The sequence below is a fragment of the Erythrolamprus reginae genome, unplaced genomic scaffold, assembly GCF_031021105.1.
Source record: "Erythrolamprus reginae isolate rEryReg1 unplaced genomic scaffold, rEryReg1.hap1 H_1, whole genome shotgun sequence".
NCBI lineage: Eukaryota > Metazoa > Chordata > Lepidosauria > Squamata > Dipsadidae > Erythrolamprus > Erythrolamprus reginae.
Genome location: NW_027248462.1, coordinates 89,165 through 110,270, shown reverse-complemented (window position 1 = coordinate 110,270; position 21,106 = coordinate 89,165). Strand labels below are relative to the sequence as shown.

At 41.9% G+C, this 21,106-nt stretch overlaps 1 protein-coding gene across 4 annotated transcripts in view; it reads left to right on the top strand.

The window, feature by feature from the left end:
- The window catches only part of LOC139155266 (protein kinase C and casein kinase substrate in neurons protein 3-like), a 98,706-nt gene that overhangs the window by 51,415 nt on the left and 26,185 nt on the right, over window positions 1-21,106 (top strand). For all 4 annotated transcript variants that reach the window (XM_070730382.1, XM_070730380.1, XM_070730384.1 and 1 more), the window contains 4 exons: window positions 3,625-3,860; window positions 4,900-5,061; window positions 10,013-10,188; window positions 15,099-15,219. In XM_070730382.1, coding sequence (XP_070586483.1) covers window positions 3,625-3,860; window positions 4,900-5,061; window positions 10,013-10,188; window positions 15,099-15,219 — 695 coding nt within the window. The remainder of the gene's footprint in view (window positions 1-3,624; window positions 3,861-4,899; window positions 5,062-10,012; window positions 10,189-15,098; window positions 15,220-21,106) is intronic.

Here is a 21,106-nt window from a genome sequence, read left to right as displayed (position 1 = left end):
CTTAATTGTTTTAGTATTAGTTTTAGTATTGGATTTACATGATGTTTTGTACTACTGTTGTTAGCCGCCCCGAGTGTCTACGGAGAGGGGCGGCATACAAACCCAATAATAATAATAATAATAATAATAATAATAATAATAATAATAATAATAAATAATTTTGAGGCCCATTTCTGCAGCCCATGAGCATAGCTGAAATGTCTGATATCAAATTCATGGTTCTCTGATGGCCAATGGTGTCAAGCTGTTAGGTGTGATAAGGCAATCAAAGCACCGTGATGAACATAAAAAAACCAGGTGGAGTTTCAATTACATAGTCATAGCTGCCGTCGTGACTTTTTTAAAGCTTACTCTATGGACACTCCTACAGCTGCCATATATTATTATTTATTATTATTTATTAGATTTGTATGCCGCCCCTCTCCGTAGACTCGGGGCGGCTCACAGCAGTGATAAAACAATATACAATAGCAAATCTAATATTAAAGTCTAAAATAACAATTTTACATTAAAAACCTAAAAAAGCCCTTATATAAAAAGCATACACACAAACATTCCATACATAAAACTACATAGGAAAGGGGAGATGTCTCAGTTCCCCCATGCCTGACGGCAGAGGTGGGTTTTAAGAAGTTTACGAAAGGCAAGGAGGGTGGGGGAAATCCTAATCTCCGGGAAGAACTGGTTCCAGAGGGTCGGGGCCACCACAGAGATGGCTCTTCTCCTGGGTCCCGCCAGCCAACATTGTTTAGTTGACGGAAACCGGAGAAGGCCAACTCTGTGGCACCTAACCGGCCACTGGGATTCGAGCGGCAGAAGGTGGTCTCGCAGATATTCTGGTCCGGTGCCATGAAGGGCTTTATAGGTCATAAGCAACACTTTGAATTGTAACCGGAAACTGATCGGCAACCAATGCAGACTGCGGAGTGTTGGTGTAACATGGGCATACCTAGGGAGGCCCATGATTGCTCTCACAGCTGCATTCTGCACGATCTGAACTTTCCGAACACTCTTCAAAGGTAGCCCCATGTAGAGAGTGTTACAGTAGTCGAGCCTCGAGGTAATGAGGGCATGAGTGACTGTGAGCAGTGAGTCCCAATCCAGGTAGGGCCGCAACTGGTGCACCAGGTGAACCTGGGCAAACGCCCCCCTTGCCACAGCTGAAAGATGTTTCTCTATTGTGAACTGTGGATCGAGAAGGACGCCCAAATTGCGGACCCTCTTTGAGGGGGTCAATAATCCCCCCCCAGGGTGATGGACAGACAGATTTGCTATGCTATGAGCCAGCAGTGTGCAGCAGCTGCCAAAAATGTCAACACAGTTCTAGGCTGCATTAACAGAGATAGAATAAAGATCGCATTTACTGTTAATACCACTTTATAAGGCCTTGGTAAGGCCACACTTGGAATACTGCATTAAGTTTTGATTGCCACAATGCAAAAAAGGATATTGAGACTCTAGAAAAGTACAGAGAAGAACAACAAAGATGATTAGGGGACTGGAAGCTAAAACATATGAAGAATGGTTGCAGGAACTGGGCATGGCTAGTTTAATGAAAAGAAAGACTAGGGGAGACATGATAGCAGTCTTCCAATATCTCAGGGGTTGCTATTCTCAAAAGCACCTGAACAAAAAGCAATAGGTGGAAATTAAACAAGGAGAGAAGTAACTTAGAACTAAGGAGAAATCTCCTCACAATCAGAATGGTTGATCAGTGGAACAGCTTGCCTCCAGAATTTGTGAATGCTCCAACACTAAAAGTTTTTAAACAGATGTTGGATAACCATCTGTCTGAAGTAGTGTAAGGTTTCCTACCTAAGCAGTGGGTTGGACTAGAAGACCTCCAAGATCCCTTCCAAAGTTTTTTGTTGTTGTTGTTGTTGTTATTATTATTATTAACATACACAGAAGAAAAAGTGATAACCAATGTATATAATTGTCTTTTAAAACATAAAATGGAGCAGGAATTTGTAAAAGAATCAATGCTAGCCTGGGTCAAAAACTTTGGATACATCAAATTAGAGCACTGGGAACAGTTGGGAAAAAAATTACAAATTGTTAATGTTGGCCGCATACAAAGAAAACACATATAAAATGTTTTACAGATGGCATCTATCACCAATGAGATTGCCCAAAATGTATCCATCCATATCACCCAATTGCTGGAAATGTAATGACATACAAGTGACATTCTACCATATACTGTATGGTGGACATGTCCCAATTTAAGGAAATATTGGGGGATAATTAAAAAAGGATTGAGGAGATAACGAAACAGAAAAATTGAGATGAGATCAGAACTGTTTCTTCTAGGAATAATAAAAGAAAATATGATAAAGGAAATTTAATATGTTAGTCATCATATAATTACCACAGTGAGAATCAAATTCACCCAAAATTGGAAGAAAGGAAAAACACCCTCAAACACAATGATTATAAAAAGATGCTAGAAAGCGCAGAAATGAGTAAACTAACAATGAAATTGAGAGAGAGAGAGTGGAAACAATGTATTACAAAATATGGAATAGATTATATGATTGGCTTGAAAGGGAAAGTAAAATTAATGCGTAAATTAATATAAAATGATGTAAATGTAAAATGTAAATAGATGTAAAATAATATACAACACACATAAAATTGTAAATAGTAATAATGTTTAAATTAAGAATAATAGCCTTAGGTAGAGAAAATGTAGAATGAAGAAGGAAATTCCGATAGTGACAAACTGTATGAGTGAAATTATGTTTTGTCTTTTTAATTGAAAAAAATTCAACAAAAAGTATTACAAAAAAAGATGTGTGATTAGCTGGGGTAACTGAGGAATTCTGGGAGTTGAAGTCCAAATGTGTCCAAGGTTGAAAAAGACTCGTTTACAGTAGGCCAATTTTTTTGTCTATCAATCTAAATATGGATCTCTGCCCACCCTCACTTCCTATGCACTAACATCTGTGTTAGTGGAGAAACATAGAAACATAGAAGACTGACGGCAGAAAAAGACCTCTTGATCCATCTAGTCTGCCCTTATACTATTTTCTGTATTTTATCTTAGGATGGATATATGTTTATCCCAGGCATGTTTAAATTCAGTTACTGTGGATTTATCTACCACGTCTGCTGGAAGTTTGTTAGTAAAATAATATTTTCTCATGTTGCTTTTGATCTTTCCCCCAACTAACTTCAGACTGTTTCTCCTTGTTCTTGTGTTCACTTTCCTATTAAAAACACTTCCCTCCTAGACCTTATTTAACCCTTTGACATATTTAAATGTTTCGATTGTGTCCCCCCTTTTCCTTCTGTCCTCCAGACTACACAGATTGAGTTCATTAAGTCTTTCCTGATACGTTTTATGCTTAAGACCTTCCACCATTCTTGTAGCCTGTCTTTGGACCCGTTCAATTTTGTCAACGGGGAGAAAATCCCGCACATGATTATAACAGAGTAAAAGTTGCCAATGAAGTCAATTTTATAATGGCTTCTCTACTGAGATCACTTTTCCAGTTCTCCAGATCCTCAATAAAGTATCAAAGTTGCATTCTTCAAATCCCAATAAATCACTTGTTCTCAATTTTGCTGCAATGAAGGAATTCATCCTGTCTTTCCCTATCCTTCTTCTTTCACTTCTAGGCCCGGCATATGGTTCCCTACTCCGAGCATGGCAAGCTTTCCTGGGGGCTTCTGAGCGGTTAAGCCGGCTACACATGGAGATGCAAAGGACTTTGGTTTCTGAGGATACTGGACGTATCCGATCCTGGCAGCATGACTCCTATCACCGCAAGCTCTTTGGAGGCTTCAAGGAAGCTTGCGAGCTAGAAAATGGTTTCCAGCGGGCTCAGAAACCCTGGACAAAGAAGCTCAAGAAGGTAGGAAGAACCTTTGGGATTCTCAAGGTGTAGAGATAGGTAAAGACATGGAGGGATAGAATCCAAGGTTTGTTCAGGAACCAGAATTAGCCTGGTGAACCAAGTTTATCTTCATTGTGAACTTGTATTTCTCTCTCTCCCTTGACCCTTGCTCCAAAGGTGAAACCCAACAGGTTCTGCAAAACTGGTAGCAGACATTTAGTAGTTCTGAGAACTGGCTAACACCAACTCTGTCTGGCCCCAGAATGGGGAGGGAATGGGATTTTGCAGTATCTTTCCCCTATGATGCCCGCCAAGCCACTCCCACCAAGTCACACCACTCCCACCAAGCCACGCCCACAGAACCGGTAGTAAAAAAAAATGATTTCACCACTGCCCTGATCTCTACCCTTTTCCGACTAGGTCCAACATGAAATTTGACGGAGTCCTCAGTTTATGAATACAGTGGTACCTTGGTTCTCGACCACAATTCGTTCTGGAAGTGTGGTCGAGAACCGATTTAGTTGAGAACTGAAACAATTTAAAATAAATTCCCCTCCTCAGTTGTCTCTCCCTCTAGCTTGCCTGCTTCTGTCCCCATGTGTGTGTGTCTCTCTCTCTGTAGCTTGCCGGCTTCCGTCTTCAGTTCTCTTGCTCGTCCCTGGTTCTCTCTCTCTCTCTCTCTGTAGCTTGCGGGCTTCTATCTTCAGCTCTCTCGCTCGCCCGCTACTGTCCCTGGCTCGCTCTCTCTGTGTAGCTTGCCGGCTTCTGTCTTCAGCTCTCTCGAGTGTTCGAGTTCCAAATATTTGTTTGGATTTCAGGGCAAAAGTTTCTTGAATTTCCTGGTCGAATACCGATTTGTTCGAACTGAGAAGCGTTCGAAAACCGAGGTACCACTGTAGTAGGAGACTGCCTACGTAGCCTTATTTCCTTCCCACTGACTCCATAAATTAAGGGTATATGGAAACTAAGAAGCAGGATTTCTGGGACTACTGTGTCCCAACTGTCCTGATTTTTCATCCCTTTCCTCCTCCTCTTCATCTTCAACTTCTACATTCAGGCAGAGAAGGCCAAAACTCTTTATCACAAGGCCTGTCGCAAAGAGTACATCGCAACACTGCGGGAGAGTGGAATTCAGACGGCACCAGGGGCTGAAGTACCTCCCGATCGGCAACGTACTTTGCGGGAAGAACATCAACGCTGTAGCCAAGAAACCAACAAGGTAGGGGAGTTTTCCTACCTCTCCATCTTCTCCGTTGCTCCTGGCTGGTGGGGCAGTTTGTCAGATAGGCCAACTACATTGGCCAAAATTGTGCCTGGTATGTCCATCTATTATAAGCTATGGTTGGATTCATCATCAGCTGGCCATGACAGGTCGTGTTCAGTTGACGACCACAATTGAGTTATCAAAAGTTTCTGTCACTAACTGAGGCATTTATTAAGTGAGTTTTACCCAATGCTATGAACTTCCTTGCCACAGTTGTTAAGTTAGTAACATAATTGTTAAGTGAATCTGGGTCCCTCATTTATTTTGCTTGTCAGAAGGTCGCAAAAGGGGATAATAATAATAATAATAATAATAATAATAATAATAATAATTTATTAGATTTGTATGCTGCCCCTCTCCAAGGACTCGGGGCAGCTCACAACAATAATAAAATACAAAAAACTGGTACAAATCTAATATTAGTAAAAAGGAAGTTAAAATCCCTTAATATTAAAAAAAAAATCAGTACTACGCAATCATACCATTCTCAAGTGCTATAATCAGCAAAGGGGGGAGAATCAGTCCCCCCATGCCTGGCGACATAAGTGGGTCTTTAACATCTTGCGGAAGACAGGGAGGGTGGGGGCAATTCGAATCTCCGGGGGGAGTTGATTCCAGAGGGCTGGGGCCGTCACAGAGAAGGCTCTTTCCCTGGGTCCCGCCAGATGGCATTGTTTACTCGATGGGACCCGGAGAAGGCCAACTCTATGGGACTTAATCGGCCGCTGGGATTCGTGCGGCAGAAGGCGATCCCGTAGACATTCTGGTCCGATGCCATGAAGGGCTTTATAGGTCATAACCAACACTTTGAATTGTGACCGGAAAACGGCAGCCAGTTCAAGCCACGAAGTGTTGATGAAACGTGGGCGTACCTAGGGAGGCCCATGATAGCTCGCATGGCCACATTCTGCACATGACCTTGAGGAAACTGCAACCGTCATAAATATGAGTCAGTTGCCAAGTGTCTGAATTTTGATGACACAACCATGGGGAGGTCGTAAATGTGTAAAATGTCATAAGTCACTTTTTTCATTGCTGTTGTTACTTCAAGTGGTCATTAAATGAACCACTGTATGTTAAGGACTGCCTATATTTTGGTTAAAAATACAAAGCAGAAACAGAATTACAGTTCCCAGCATTCTTCATTTTAGGCCAAAGTGGCACAAGTTGTTCTGAGTTATATTTTAGCAACTTCTAGAGCAAGGGGCTCCAACCTTGGCATCTTTGAGCCTGGCAGACTTCAACTCCCAGAAAAGCTGGCTGGGGAATGCTGGGAGTTGAAGTCCGCCAGGCTTAAAGTTGCCGAGTTTGGAGACCCCTGATCTACTTAACCAATTGTTCCCTGAAACTTTTATCAAAGGTATCAATTGGGTTTGTCCCTCTTGTTCCTTCAGTATAATGGGGGTGGGGTGGGGGTGTCTTTGACTTAAGACACATTTGGGACCAGGAGTTTCATTCCTAAACAAAGCAGTTAAGTTAATCATACCTAATTTTGTATGCTTTTTTTGCCATGGTCATTAAGCAAATCACTGCATCCATTAATCACTGTGCCATTGTTAAATGAACCCTGCTTCCATCTTTGACTTTGCTTGTTGGAAGGCCATAAATGGTGATCACTTGACGCCCCAAAACTGCAACAGTTGTAAATAAATGCCAGGTGTCAAGCGCACAATTTGATCACATGACTATGGGGCTGCTGCAAGAATCATAACGAGAGCCTCGGTGGCGCAGTGGTTAGAGTGCAGTACTGCAGGTTACTTGTCTGCCTGCCGGCTGCCTGCTGTTTGGCAGATCAGATCCCACCAGGCTCAAGTTTGACACAGCCTTCCATCCTTCCAAGGTGGGTAAAATGGAGACCCAGATTGTTGGTGGCAATATGCTTTAAACAATTGCTACAATTGTAAGATGAGGTCTATCTATAACGTGTTTTGTTTGTTTACCTTGCAGCAGCAATTGAGATCTTTTGCTAATATCTGAGAAATGTTTAGGACTTGGGGATTTATCTCGAATAAAAAAAAATCAAAATGATTTAAAGCAAACAGTTTTTCTTTTCTTTGATTGGAAATGCAATTATGCAGAATAGAAACATAGAAACATAGAAGTCTGACGGCAGAAAAAGACCTAATGGTCCATCTAGTCTGCCCTTATACTATTTTCTGTATTTTATCTTAGGATGGATATATGTTTATCCCAGGCATGTTTAAATTCAGTTACTGTGGATTTATCTACCACCTCTGCTGGAAGTTTGTTCCAAGGATCTACTACTCTTTCAGTAAAATAATATTTTCTCATGTTGCTTTTGATCTTTCCCCCAACTAACTTCAGATTGTGTCCCCTTGTTCTTGTGTTCACTTTCCTATTAAAAACACTTCCCTCCTGGACCTTATTTAACCCTTTAATATATTTAAATGTTTCGATCATGTCCCCCCTTTTCCTTCTGTCCTCCAGACTATACAGATTGAGTTCATTAAGTCTTTCCTGATACGTTTTATGCTTAAGACCTTCCACCATTCTTGTAGCCCGTCTTTGGACCCGTTCAATTTTGTCAATATCTTTTTGTAGGTGAGGTCTCCAGAACTGAACACAGTATTCCAAATGTGGTCTCACCAGCATTCTATATAGTGGGATCATAATCTCCCTCTTCCTGCTTGTTATACCTTTAGCTATGCAGCCAAGCATCCTACTTGCTTTCCCTACCGCCTGACTGCACTGTTCACCCATTTTGAGACTGTCAGAAATCACTACCCCTAAATCCTTTTCTTTTGAAGTATTTCAACAGAATAATACTGTTGTTGCCTGAGTGCAGAAAACTAAATACAAAATCTGTTTGAAGAACAGTGTGACCTTTTAATATTCTGGATTGGGTTCAAAAAGAAAATTAAATAATTATGAATTGCAGATTTTTTTTCCACGTCAGCCAATTCAAACCTTTTTGCTCATCAAGATGCTGGGTGTGCAGAGTTATTTTTTACCCAGAATTGCAGAACAGTAAAAGCAAATTACAAACACACATTACAATGTGGAGGACATAATTCTACACATATGATATGTGAGGTTGTAAATGTTTTGTAATATTTGAGGTGAATTTGCTTAGGGTGCTAACTTTTGCGTGAAATGTTTTATCTCTGATATTTTATATATATATGTGTGTGTGTGTATGTGTGTGTGTGTGTCACATGTTTTTTTGCTGAATTTGAAAATTAAGGGAGACTAGGATAGATGTATTTTGGCCTTATTTTGGCCTCATCAGCTAGCCATACCCCCTGGGACTTGAACCTGCAACCTTTGCCTTGTAAGGCAGAGAATTATCCTCTAGGCTACAGTATCCAATCCCTTCAGCTCTGCACCAGGGAAGGGTTACATATTTTTGTGTCGAATCAAATATCAGAGATAAAACATTTCACGCAAAAGTTAGCACCCTAACCAAATTCACCTCAAATATTACAAAACCTTGACAACCTCATTCCAAGATCTCACAAGATCTCAGGAATCGCAAGAGACTGCCAAAATCTTCTGAGATTTCATGAGCTTGTAAACATTCAGCAATTATAGACACTCACACACATATATTAAATGCTAATTTAACTCGGAGTGGTATGATGCGATTTGAGTGGGAGCGCATATTCTAACACCCACAGGCACTGTTCTCTGTCTATCTCCTACGTTCGTTCAGGTTCCCTGATCTAAGGCAGGAGATAACCCATCAATCTTATTCAGCTCCCCAAAACAGATGAGTTTCTTCCTCTCTCCCTGCAATGCAGCAAAACCAACCAGTCTGGTTACTGTGGGCCACAAGGAGCATGGCCTTGCCCAAGACATCTGAGAGCAGTCAACGAAGCAGTGGAAGTGATGTGCCGGTGCCTGGAGGCTGTTGGGACCTGGATGGGTGTCAACAAACTCAAACTAAACCCAGACAAGACAGAGTGGCTGTGGGTCTTGCCTCTCAAGGACAATTCCATCTGTCCTTCCATTACCCTGGGGGGGGGAACTATTGACCCCCTCAGAGAGGGTCCGCAACCTGGGCGTCTTCCTCGATCCACAGCTGACATTGGAACATCATCTTTCAGCTGTGGCGAGGAAGATGTTTGCCCAGGTCCGCCTGGTGCACCAGTTGCGGCCCTATTTGGACAGGGAGTCACTGCTCACAGTCGCTCATGCCCTCATCAGCTCGAGGTTCGATTACTACAACACTCTCTACATGGGGCTACCTCTGAAAAGTGTTCGGAAACTTCAGATCATGCAGAACGCGGCCGCGAGAGCCATCGTGGGGCTTCCTAGATTTGCTCACGTTTCTGCAACACTCTGTGGCCTGCATTGGCTGCCGATCTGTTTCCGGTCACAATTCAAAGTGTTGGTTATGATCTTTAAAGCCCTGCATGGCATTGGACCAGAGTACCTCCGGAACCACCTGCTACCGCATGAATCCCAGCGACCGATAAGGTCCCACAGAGTTGGCCTTCTCCGGGTCCCATCGACTAAACAATGTCATTTAGCGGGCCCCAGGGGAAGAGTCTTGTCTGTGACAGCCCAGGCTTTCTGGTATCAACTCCCCCCAGAGATTAGAACTGCCCCCAGACTCCTTGTCTTTCGTAAATTACTGAAGACCCATCTATACCGCCAGGCATGGGGGAGTTGAGACACCTTTCCCCCAGGCTTTTTTATATTTATGTTTGGGTGTGTACATGTTGTTTGCTTTTTTAAATATGATAGGGTTTTATGTGCTTTTTAATATTAGATTTGTTTTCACTGGAATATTTTTATTATTGTTGTGAGCTGCCCCGAGTCTTCGGAGAGGGGCGGCATACAAATCTAATAAATTGAATTGAATTGAATTATGCTTAGGGATGGAAATACCAAAGATTGAAGAATCTGAAAGCATGTTAATTTTCTTGGCTCTGGTCAACAGATCCGTGAACGTTATGAGAAGGCCCTGCAGGAACTCGACCGTTGCAGCCCTCGCTACATGGAAGAAATGGAGTCTGTGTTTGAGCAAGGGCAGGCTCTGGAGCAGAGACGGATTGTCTTCCTCAAAAGTGCCTTCCTTGCCTTGCATCAGCGTCTGGATGTCGCTGCAGATTCCAGGTGTGGAAAAAAGAGTCTTGCATCAGTCCCGAAGCATAACATATAGTGTTGCTTCTCTATTGTCGTTGGCCTACAGACAGAATCTTGCCTGACTAAAACCACAATCTGCGTAGCTATAGATACATGCTGTGAAGTGCTAGGGAGGGGTCCGTCTTTATCCTCTTTCTGCCTCACAGACATTCTAAACTTCACGGCCCTTTTGCCCTCTACAAAGCAACCTCTCCCTCCTGTGATTGTAACTACATTCTACCACAATTTGAAGGCCATATAACTCATACAGATGGTCTCACATTGTTCAGATCCATTTGTTAAAACGAAGATGTTGGCATTAAGCTTCATGCAGCAGGATTTCCTTCCTCATTGAAAAGAGTGGTAAAATAGCCATTATTGGACACCAGTTAAAAATGCAATTTATCTACTTATTATGTATTTATTTTTATTTTTTTATTTTGTCCAATACACAATGAGGATTTTAGTGGGTATATATCTATCTACACATAGTAAAATACATGATGAAGGTTATAGGGGAGATACTCATAGTAAAATATATCTATGAAAGAATAGAAAAGAAAATATAGTAATAGAACATAGCAATGAAAGAATAGAAGAAGAGATATAGGAATAGAAGAAAGGTATAGACGATATAGGAGAGCAATAGGACAGGGGACGGAAAGCACTCTAGTGCAGTGTTTCCCAACCTTGGCAACTTGAAGATATTTGGACTTCAACTCCCAGAATTCTTCAAGTTGCCAAGGTTGGGAAACACTGCTCTAGTGCACTTGTACTCACTGCTTACTGACCTCTTAGGAATCTGGATAGGTCAACCATAGATAATCTAAGGGTAAATTGTTGGGGGTTTGGGGATGACACTATAGAGTCCAGTAATGAGTTCCACGCTTCAACAACTCGGTTACTGAAGTCATATTTTTTACAGTCAAGTTTGGAGCGGTTAATATTAAGTTTAAATCTGTTGTGTGCTCTTGTGTTGTTGTGGTTGAAGCTGAAGTAGTCGCTGACAGGCAGGACGTTGCAACATATGATCTTGTGGGCAATACTTAGATCTTGTTTAAGGCGTCTTAGTTTTAGTTCTAGGCCCAGGATTGAAAGTCTGGTCTCGTAGGGTATTCTATTTTGAGTGGAGGAGTGAAGGGCTCTTCTGGTGAAGTGTCTTTGGACATTTTCAAGGGTGTTGATGTCTGAGACGCGATATGGGTTCCAAACAGATGAGCTGTATTCGAGGATGGTTCTGGCAAAAGCTCTGTAAGCTCTGGTAAGTAGTGTGTGATTGCCAGAGCGGAAGCTATGTAGGATTAGCTTTACAACTCTGGAAGCCTTCTTGGCTATGTTACTTCATGCCTGACTGAGGAATTCTGGGAGTTGAAGTCCACACATCTTAACGTTTCTAAGGTTAAGAAACAATGATCTACTCTCTCTAGCCTCATGGATTCCAGATATGGATTACTAGCTAAAAATGGGTGGGGATGAAAGACCACTCCTCCAGATGTGCATTACCACCATTTGCCATTAGATGGAGGAATAAACCAAGGGTGACCATTGAGGAGGAATAAAAAAAGTCAAGATGCCAACTTTAATTTATACAGTCAAACCATCATCTCTACTTTTTTTGAATCACCAGATGACCTGATGCTTCTTTCATTCCCTTGAATTTATCTCTCCAAAGGCAGCTATACCGTAGATGTCCTCTGCCCTTTTATACCAAAATGCCACATTCCACAAAAGAACTTTCCACTAATAGAGAAACTCATATTGGGTTTACTTCCATCCCTCCTGCAGGAAAAAAAAAATCACAATTGTCAGTATTCTACAGCCTTTACTAATATTATTAGGCAACAATGTACAGTGATACCTTGTCTTACAAACTTAATTGGTTCCGGGACAAGGTTCTTAAGGTGAAAAGTTTGTAAGACGAAACAATGTTTTCCATAGGAATCAATGGAAAAGCGATTAATGCATGCAAGCCCAAAATTCAACCCTTTTGCCAGCCGAAGCACCCGTTTTTGCGCTGCTGGGATTCCCCTGAGGCTCCCCTCCATGGGAAACCCCACCTCTGGACTTCTGTGTTTTTGCGATGCTGCAGGGGAATCCCAGCATCACAAAAATGAGTGCTTCGCTGGCAACGGAAGTCCGAAGGTGGGGTTTTCCATGGAGGGGAGCCTCAGGGGAATCCCAACAGCACAAAAACGGGTGCTTTGCTGGCAACAGAAGTCCGGAAGTGGGGCATCCCAGTGGCAGCGGTGAGTTTGTAAGGTGAAAATAGTTTGTAAGAAGAGGCAAAAAAATCTTAAACCCCGGGTTTGTATCTTGAAAAGTTTGTACGATGAGGCATTTGTAAGACGAGGTATTAGTGTCTAAGCATATTAATTTTATACTGAACTATTGAATGACTTGCTCAGAACTAAACAGCTCCCTTTCCCCACTCTTCTGAAACCTGCTCACTCAACTATAATTGTCTCTGCCCATATTTCCTGAAGTTGGACACTTGGTGTTGAAATGGGACAACTTGCCTTGACTAACTTGCCCCAGCCACCTTGCCATGGCTGAACATGGGCAACTCTCCGTGGGACATCTTTTGGCAGCCAGCTCACCATGGGACAGCTCGCCATGGAGCAATTCAATGCAGGATAATTCAAGAGAGGGACAAGCGAGATGGGTGACTCCATGCTTTAGTTCAGCCCAACCTTGAGGACTTTTAACTTGGGAAGGTTCAATCCTGAAGCAAGGCAAGGCCCCTTGTAATTCTCTTGTCCCTCTCTTGATTTATCCCACATTGAATTGTCCCACTTCCCCATGGCTGAAGCGAGTTGGCTGGGTTGAGTCAGTCAGAGTGAGATGGCTGTGATGAATTGTCCTAAATCTCTTGGTGTTAAGGCTTAGGTAAGTCTTCTGTTTCCCCTTTTCCTTTCCCTTATCCAGACGTCTTTTTTTTAATCTATCCCTCCCAATTTCTCACCTTCTCATAAATGAAAGTTCTCATACATGAAACCTCACTGCTAGTTGATTGTGTGATCAATAATTCACCATCAAGCCAACTCTTAATGATGAGTCTAGGACAGCAGTGAAATTCAAAAATTTCCCCTACTACTTCTGTGGGCGTGGCTTGGTGGTCATGTGACCAGAGGGAGGTGGCTGCACAACTGACTCATATACAACGTAAAAGCAGCTGGACTTCACACAAAATGGCACCTGCATCAAACAGGAACCTCACAGTGTCACGGTGAGCTCAAAAACCAACTATCACACTTTACACAAAAATAACACAAAAGCTACACAACTGACTCACACACAGTGCAAAAAGAGATGGACTTCACACAAAATAGCCCCGGCAACAAGCAGGAACTTCACAAACAATCAGGCATAGCTAATTGTCTGAATTTTTTAAAAAAACTTGTTAAAGCATGTTTTACTACCAGTTTGGGTGAACTGGTCTGAACTGTTAGTATTTTACCCCTGGTCTAGGACAACTTTAGGTTTTAACCTTCTCAAGATAGACATCCTGGAGGCTAGAGTGAGCCAGAGCTTGAATCGCTTGTCCCTCTTTTGTTCCTCTGTTGAATTACCCCATGTTGAATTGTCCCGCTGTGAATCCTCCTATGGCGAATTGGGCACAGGAAGTTGGCCAGGGTGAGTCGGTCACAGGAAGATGGCCAGAGAAATGCAGGCAGGGTGAGTCGGCTGGGGCGAGTTGGCCATGGCAAGTCATCCTGTTCTGCTTAGTGACCATAGAGAGGTTCTCTCTAGGACAATCAATGCCTAATCTGTTCTTACCTCGACCATTTCTACAATGGAAGTCTCCATTCCACATTATCCCCATCTCATGGCCTGAGATGGAGCTGGTTAAACTGTACCTTAGCATCTCTCCAAGGTAAATCTTACCTATTCCCCTAAATAGCTCAGGGCCAGACTATTTATAGGACCACCTCCTCCCTCCTCCCTCGTTGTCAATAAGGACCCACAGAGTCAGCCTTCTCCATGTCCGTCCACCAATGTCGGTTGGCGGGACCTCAGGGAAGAGCCTTCTTTGTGGCGGCTCCGGTGTTATAGAACCAACTGCCCCCAGAGATTCACACTATCTCCTCCCTACCGATCTTCCGGAAAGCCGTTAAGATCTAGCTTTTCCGGTAGGCCTGGAATTAGTATGTATGGTTTTTTTAAAAATACATAAGTGTACGTAAGTGCACTGGTGTGCCTCTCGTCCCCTGTCCAATTGTCTTTCCTTTCACCTATCATATATATTCTCTTCCTTTTATATATCCTCTCCTCTAAGTTCACTTTTACCCTTATATATATTACCACGTCTATTTTTCTTCCTATGTATTTGTGTATTGGACAAATGAATAAATAAATAAAATAAATATTACTGGTTTTACTGCATTGTTGATTTTATTGCTGTATTTTTATTGCTTTTTATACAATTGTTGTATTTATGATTGTTGTTAGCTGCTATGAATCCATTTTGGAGTGAGCGACATATAAATACAATACATAAAGTAAATGTACCTCCTTTCGCCTTCCACCCATATGATCTTTCCTACAACCTGCAATCTAGCTGCTAAAACTGCAGCCTGCCTTGCCTTGTAGCCAATTTTCCTGAAAAGCACCAGGTTGCGCTATCAATCAGAACATAAGGCTGTTCTATTTTTCTTCTCTTGGATATATTTTTTTAAAAAATGGTTGGAAAGCACAGTAGAATTCCACACGGCAAATGTTGCAACTCAGTACATCCTGTAAAAACCTGTAAATCAGTTTCACAACGTGGTAAACGCCTTGAGGGCAGCAGCATCCTTGGTTAGACTTGTTTTGTACACATTGCTCTTAAGTGGGAATGTTTTGTGCACGTTGCCTGCTTGGATGTGTGATCATCTTTCATCTCTGTTTCTCCTTCTCTTCAGCATCCAAGCTGTTTATAGTGACTTGCATCAGGCCATTGAGGAGATAAATGACCAAGAGGATCTTAAGTGGTGGCGTAACCGAAACGGCCCAGGAATGCCCATGAACTGGCCAAAATTTGAGGTGGGAAGAATTTCTTCTTCAATGGTAGGAGAAGAGCATGCTGCATGTTCTCAGAATCCTTCCGGATACAGACAGACAGACAGACAGACAGACAGACAGGCAGACAGACAGACACAGAAGTTTGTTAGTTTGTTTATTGGATTTCTATGCCGCCCCTCTCCGAAGACTTGGGGCAGCTTACAACACATAAAAACAGTAAGTTACAATAGCATTAATCCAATTAGATTAAAAATTAAATAGCTATCCAAAATCCCAAATAATAAAATCAATCACACCCATTCGTACAATATTCGTTGGCCAGGGGTCAAGATCTAATCGGCCCAAGCCTGATGATATAAATAGGTCTTAAGAATCTTACGAAAGGCGAGGAGGGTGGGGTAGTACGAATCTCCGGAGGGAGCTGATTCCAGAGGGCCGGAGCCCCCACAGAGAAGGCTCTTCTCCTAGGCCCCGCCAGACGACATTGTCTAGTTCAGAGGTCCCCAACCTTTTTTGCACCAGGGACCGGCTTTAAGCTAGACCAGTTTTCCATGGCCCGGTGGGGGGGGGGGGAGCTAGCTGTCAGCGGCGCCGTAAAAGGGGCGATCAAGAGAGGAATGGGTGAATGAATGGACGGAGGGTGGGAAGGAAGGAAGGAAAGAGGGAAGGGACAGGAACAGAAGAAGGGTGCAAAGGAAGCAAGGAAAGGTGTGAAAGGGGAGAGTAAGAGAGGAAGGAGTGAAAGAAGGGAATGAAGGAGGAAAGAAGGGAGGAAGGAAAAGGAAAGCAAGAAATGGAGGGAGGAAAGGAAGGAAGGAAAGAAAGAAAGGGGGAAGGGACAGGAACAGAGGAAGGAAGCAAGGAAACTTATGAAAGGGGAGAGTAAGAGAGGAAGGACTGAAGGGAGGGAGGGAGGGAGGGAAGAAGGTAGGAAGGAGAAAGAAAAGAAGAAATAGAGGAAGGGAAGGTAAAAGAGAGAAAGAAAAAGAGCAAGAAAGAAAGGAAGAAAGAGAAAGAAAGAAAGGCAACTTCAAAGAAAGGCTCACTGAGCATCTCTCACTCTCTCTTTCTATCCCTCTTTCTTTCTTTCTCTTCCTTTCTCTCTCTCCTCTTCCTTTATCTCCTCTCTCTCTCCCTCTCTTTCTCTCCCCCCTCTCTCCCCCTTTCCCTCTCTCCTCTCTCTCCCTCTCTTGCTATCTCTCCCCCCTTTCCCTCTCTTTCTCCCTCTCCCTCTCTTTCTCTCTCTCCCCCCTCTCTCTTTCTCTCTCTCTCCCCCTCTTTCTCTCTCTTCTCACGCGCGCTCCCTATCCCCCTGCTAGCCCACTCGGAATATTCAAAATAAGAAAAACCTTCGCCGGCAAAGGCTTTTCTTATTTTGAATATTCTGAGTGGGCTAGGAAGAGAAGGGGGAGAAAGTAGAAAGGAGGATGGGGACCAAGAAACGAGGAGGAAGAAGAGGCGCGCGATCCTTCCGAAGGGCCGAGGAAAGACCGGAGCGCGCAGCCTAGCGGGGGCTTCTCTCCGCTCCGCCGGCGCCTCCAGACCTCTGAGTTCCTCGGGCTGCTTGCGGACAGGCTGGCCTCCTCGCGTGGAGCCAGCCATGCTGACATCAACGCGTAGCGCTGGTCTTGCCCGGCCGTGGGGCGGAGGGGGAAGGATAAGACTTGGGGGGGGGAGCTTTTACAAGGAGGCGCAGCGGCGGGCGGAGAGAGGGAAGGGGGGGCAGCAGCGTCCCTCCTGGCCTTGGCGGGCCGCCCGACCCTTTCCACCTCCTGCAAACGCGGCGGGAGAGCGAGGAGCCGGTTCCGGCGGGCGCGGGGCTTGGCTGGCTGGCGGGGGGGAGCGCCGCTGGTGGTGCGGAAAGGCCGAGGGGGGCTCTGGTGCCGCGGACCGGCTGAAAAACCCCAACGGCCCGGTCCCGGTCCGCGGACCGGCGGTTGGGGACCTCTGGTCTAGTTGACAGGACCTGGAGAAAGCCGACTCTGTGGGACCAAACCAGTCAGTGGGATTCATGTGGCATTAGGCGGTACTGCAAGTAATCTGGTCCGAATATAGAAATACAGTGATACCTCATCATACGAACTTAATTGGTTCCAGGAGGAGGTTCGTAAGGTGAAAAGTTTGTAAGATGAAACAATGTTTCCCATAGGAATCAATGTAAAAGCAAATAATGCGTGCAAATCCTTCAGGAAAATTCCAAACTTTAGAAGGGAGGTGGACAGAGGGCAGGGAGGAGCAGCTAAAGGGGGCGGGTGGAAGAAACAAGGCTAGGCTAAAGGGTGAGTGGGAAGGAAGAAAGGCAAGGGGGGCGCCCCTCCCTTTTCTTTCTTAAAAAGACACCGTTTCAGTGCCTTTGCAAGCATGCAAAATCTTTACTCCTCCAAGCTGCCCCTCCCTTTTCTTTCTTAAAAAGACACAATTTAGTGCCTTTGCAAGCATGCAAAATCTTTACACCTCCAAGGTGCCCCTCCCTTTTCTTTCTTCAAAAAAGGGGGAAAAAAGAAACCCCTTCATCCCAGCAGCAGCTGCTTGGGTTCGTAAGGTGAAAATAGTTCGGAAGAAGAGGCAAAAAAATCTTAAACACCGGGTTCGTATCTTGAAAAGTTTGTTAGAAGAGGCGTTCGTAAGATGAGGTACCACTGTATGTCCCAACACAGTAATACAGGTAATCCTCCACTTATAACAAACTTAGCGATGATTCAAAGTTACAACAAACCTGAAAAAAGTGAGTTATTGTAGGATCATTTTACACTCTTATGACCATTGTGGCATTCCCATGGTCATGGGACCAGACCCGTGGCAACTAACTCACATTTATGAAGCCAGCAGTGTCGCGGGGTCATGTGATTACTTTTCGTGGTCTTTTAACAAGCAAAGTCAATAAGGAAGCTAGATTTGCTTAACAACCATGTTACTAACTTAACAATTGCAGGGATTCACTTAACAACTTTGGCAAGGCAGGTCATAAAATAGGGCAAAACTCACTTAGGAAATGTCCCAGCAACAGAAATTTGTGGCTCGATTATGTTCATAAATCAAGTTCTATCTGTTATTTCCAGTAAGAAAAAAAAAAGAATTTACTGTTCAGTGGATTCTAAATCCAGATACTCTCACTTCGCCATGTTGTTTTTCTTCCCCTCTGAAACAAAGAACTCTTTCTCTTCAGAGCCTTCAGGCTGACAGCCAATTGCTGTTTTTAACGTCTTCTGTGACAAAACAATTCAGCTGATAGCTAGGGAAATATTTCAGATTGTTTGATAACAACAGTAATCCCTGTTGTCCCTTTTTTGACAAGTTGCCAGAAATATCTTGAAAGAGGTAAAGATTTTTGCTTTCATTTAACATCCCATTTACACCTCTTCACAATTACGACTTAGTGTATAAAAATTATATTATGTTAAAAATCAGCTTGGTTTAGGAATCTTCAGAAGTCTTCAGGCTGAGTCTGATTTTTTTAAAAAAAAACGTTAAATTTTTATTTTTAAAACAACAAAACATAACAAACATCAACATACAACACATATTCCCTTTTCATAACAGTTTTGTAACATTAGTATTCTATTACAATGTTCCCTCGATTTTTGCGGGGGATGCGTTCAGAGACCACCCGCGAAAATCGAATTTCCGCGAAGTAAAGATGCGGAAGTAAATACACCATTTTTGGCTATGGATAGTATCACGAGCCATCTATTAACACTTTAAACCTCTAAATTACCATTTCCCATTCCCTTAACAACCATTTACTTACCATTATTACTGGTACTCACCATTGAATAAGACACTTAGTGATCCTGATATTTATAAACATAATTATTTATTAACAATGATTTTTTTTTTGTTATTTATTTGCAAAAATTATTAGTTTGGCGATGACGTATGACGTCATCGAGCAGGAAAAACCATGATATAGAAAAAAACCTGCAAAGTATTTTTTAATTAATATTTTTTTAAAAAACGTGGTATAGGCTATTCGCGAAGTTCAAACCCGCGAAAATCGAGGGAACACTGTATTTACATTTTTCTCTTCTGATCTTCTTTACATTCTTCTTATTGTCCCATTATACCTCATTTCTATACATGCAACTATTGTTTTATTTATTTTATAAACGTTAAATCTTTTATATTGTTTCCTAATTCATTTCTATTTACTATTTCTAATCTCCAACCAATTGTACTATTTATCCCATACTGCGTAATAATCTGTATCTTTCTTTTCCTTTATCTCCTTCGTTAGCTCATCCATTTCTGCACAGTCCAGAATTTTTTTATCAGTTCTTCCTCAGTTGGTGTATAATCATTGTTCCACTTCTGTGCATATGCTATTCTTGCAGCTGTAATTATATTGCATTTCTTTAGAGTATTTTCTATTTAATATTGCCAATTAAAATGTCTCCGGTGGATTGATTGATCAATCTATGGATTGATCAATTGTTTCTTCTAAACGTTTTCTGATATTAGCCTAATATTTTTTTGCTGATGGGCATGTCCACCATAAATGATAGGGTTTTTAAAACTTCCAACACATATGTGAACAGTTCAGGTACATCTTAGCCAGTCTTGCCAGAGCAAGATGCCACCTATAAAGCATTTTTCACTGGTTTTCCTTGAATGCCACTGACATAGTCAATTTTATATTTCTTTCCCACATTTTTTCCCATTTCTCTAATTTTATATTCTATCTAAAGTTTTTCCCCTTTTAATCATTGTTTCTTTGACAACTTTGTCATCCATTTTGTATTTCAATAAATATTTGTATATTTTACTATTTAATTTTTCCTCTGCTCCTTGTATAATTTTGTTCAATTCCTGCTGATCTTTTTGTATTTCACATATTTTTGTCATCTTTATATTTAGGCTGCATTTGTGTATATGTCCACCAATCAATCCCCCTTCCTAAATCATGTTCCAATTTTTGTTCTGTTTTCAAATTTCCCTATTCCTTTAACAAATCCTTATATCTAATTATCTTTTTTATATTAATTAAATTTGGGTGCATCAATGCTATTGGGGATAATCCCATTGGAATGTTTATATAATAAAACTTTTAATATATTAAATAATTAAAAATATAATTATTTAATTATATAATTAAATAAAATATAATTAAAAATCCCATTGGAATTTTCATATAACGACATCACTCTGCTAAACAAATAATTCCATCAACACTGTCAAACTATTTATTAAGTCTGCAATACTATTACTACTAGTTTTTTCTCATCATTCCTATCACCTATTTCCTCCAACTTATGACTGTATGACTGTAACATTTTTATTAATATTTTATTAATATTGTTTCCTCATTGCTTATTTGACTCCTATAATAATCATTAAGTGTTGTACCCCATGATTCTTGACAAATGTATCTTTTTTTTAATGTACACTGAGAGCATCTGCACCAAAGACAAATTCCTGGTATGTCCAATCACACTTGGCCAATAAAGAATTCTATTCTATTCTATTCTAAAGTTTTTTTAAAAAAATTCCAAATCTGATTTAATTAATTATGCTATTTAACTTTATATTTCTTTCAAGGTAAATTATAGGATTTTACTGTAAAAAGATTCTCGGCACCAAATGAAATACTGTACAAAAGGCAATAATTCCTACACCTACATCTTCTCTAAGGTTTTATATAATCTGGCAAATGGGCCCTGGATGAAGAAGGCTTCAGGAATCTATATGGAATACAGAATAACAAATTTGGAAGGGATCGTGGAGGTCTTCCAGCCCAACACCTTACCCAATCAGGAGACTTTATACCATTCTGGACAAATGGCTGTCCAATCTCTACTTAAAACCTAAACTTCACATATTTAAATCACGGAGCACCCACAACTTCCAGAGGCCAGCTATTCCACCGATTCATTGTTTTTGAGAATGATTAATGGCTTTTGAGAAATAGTGA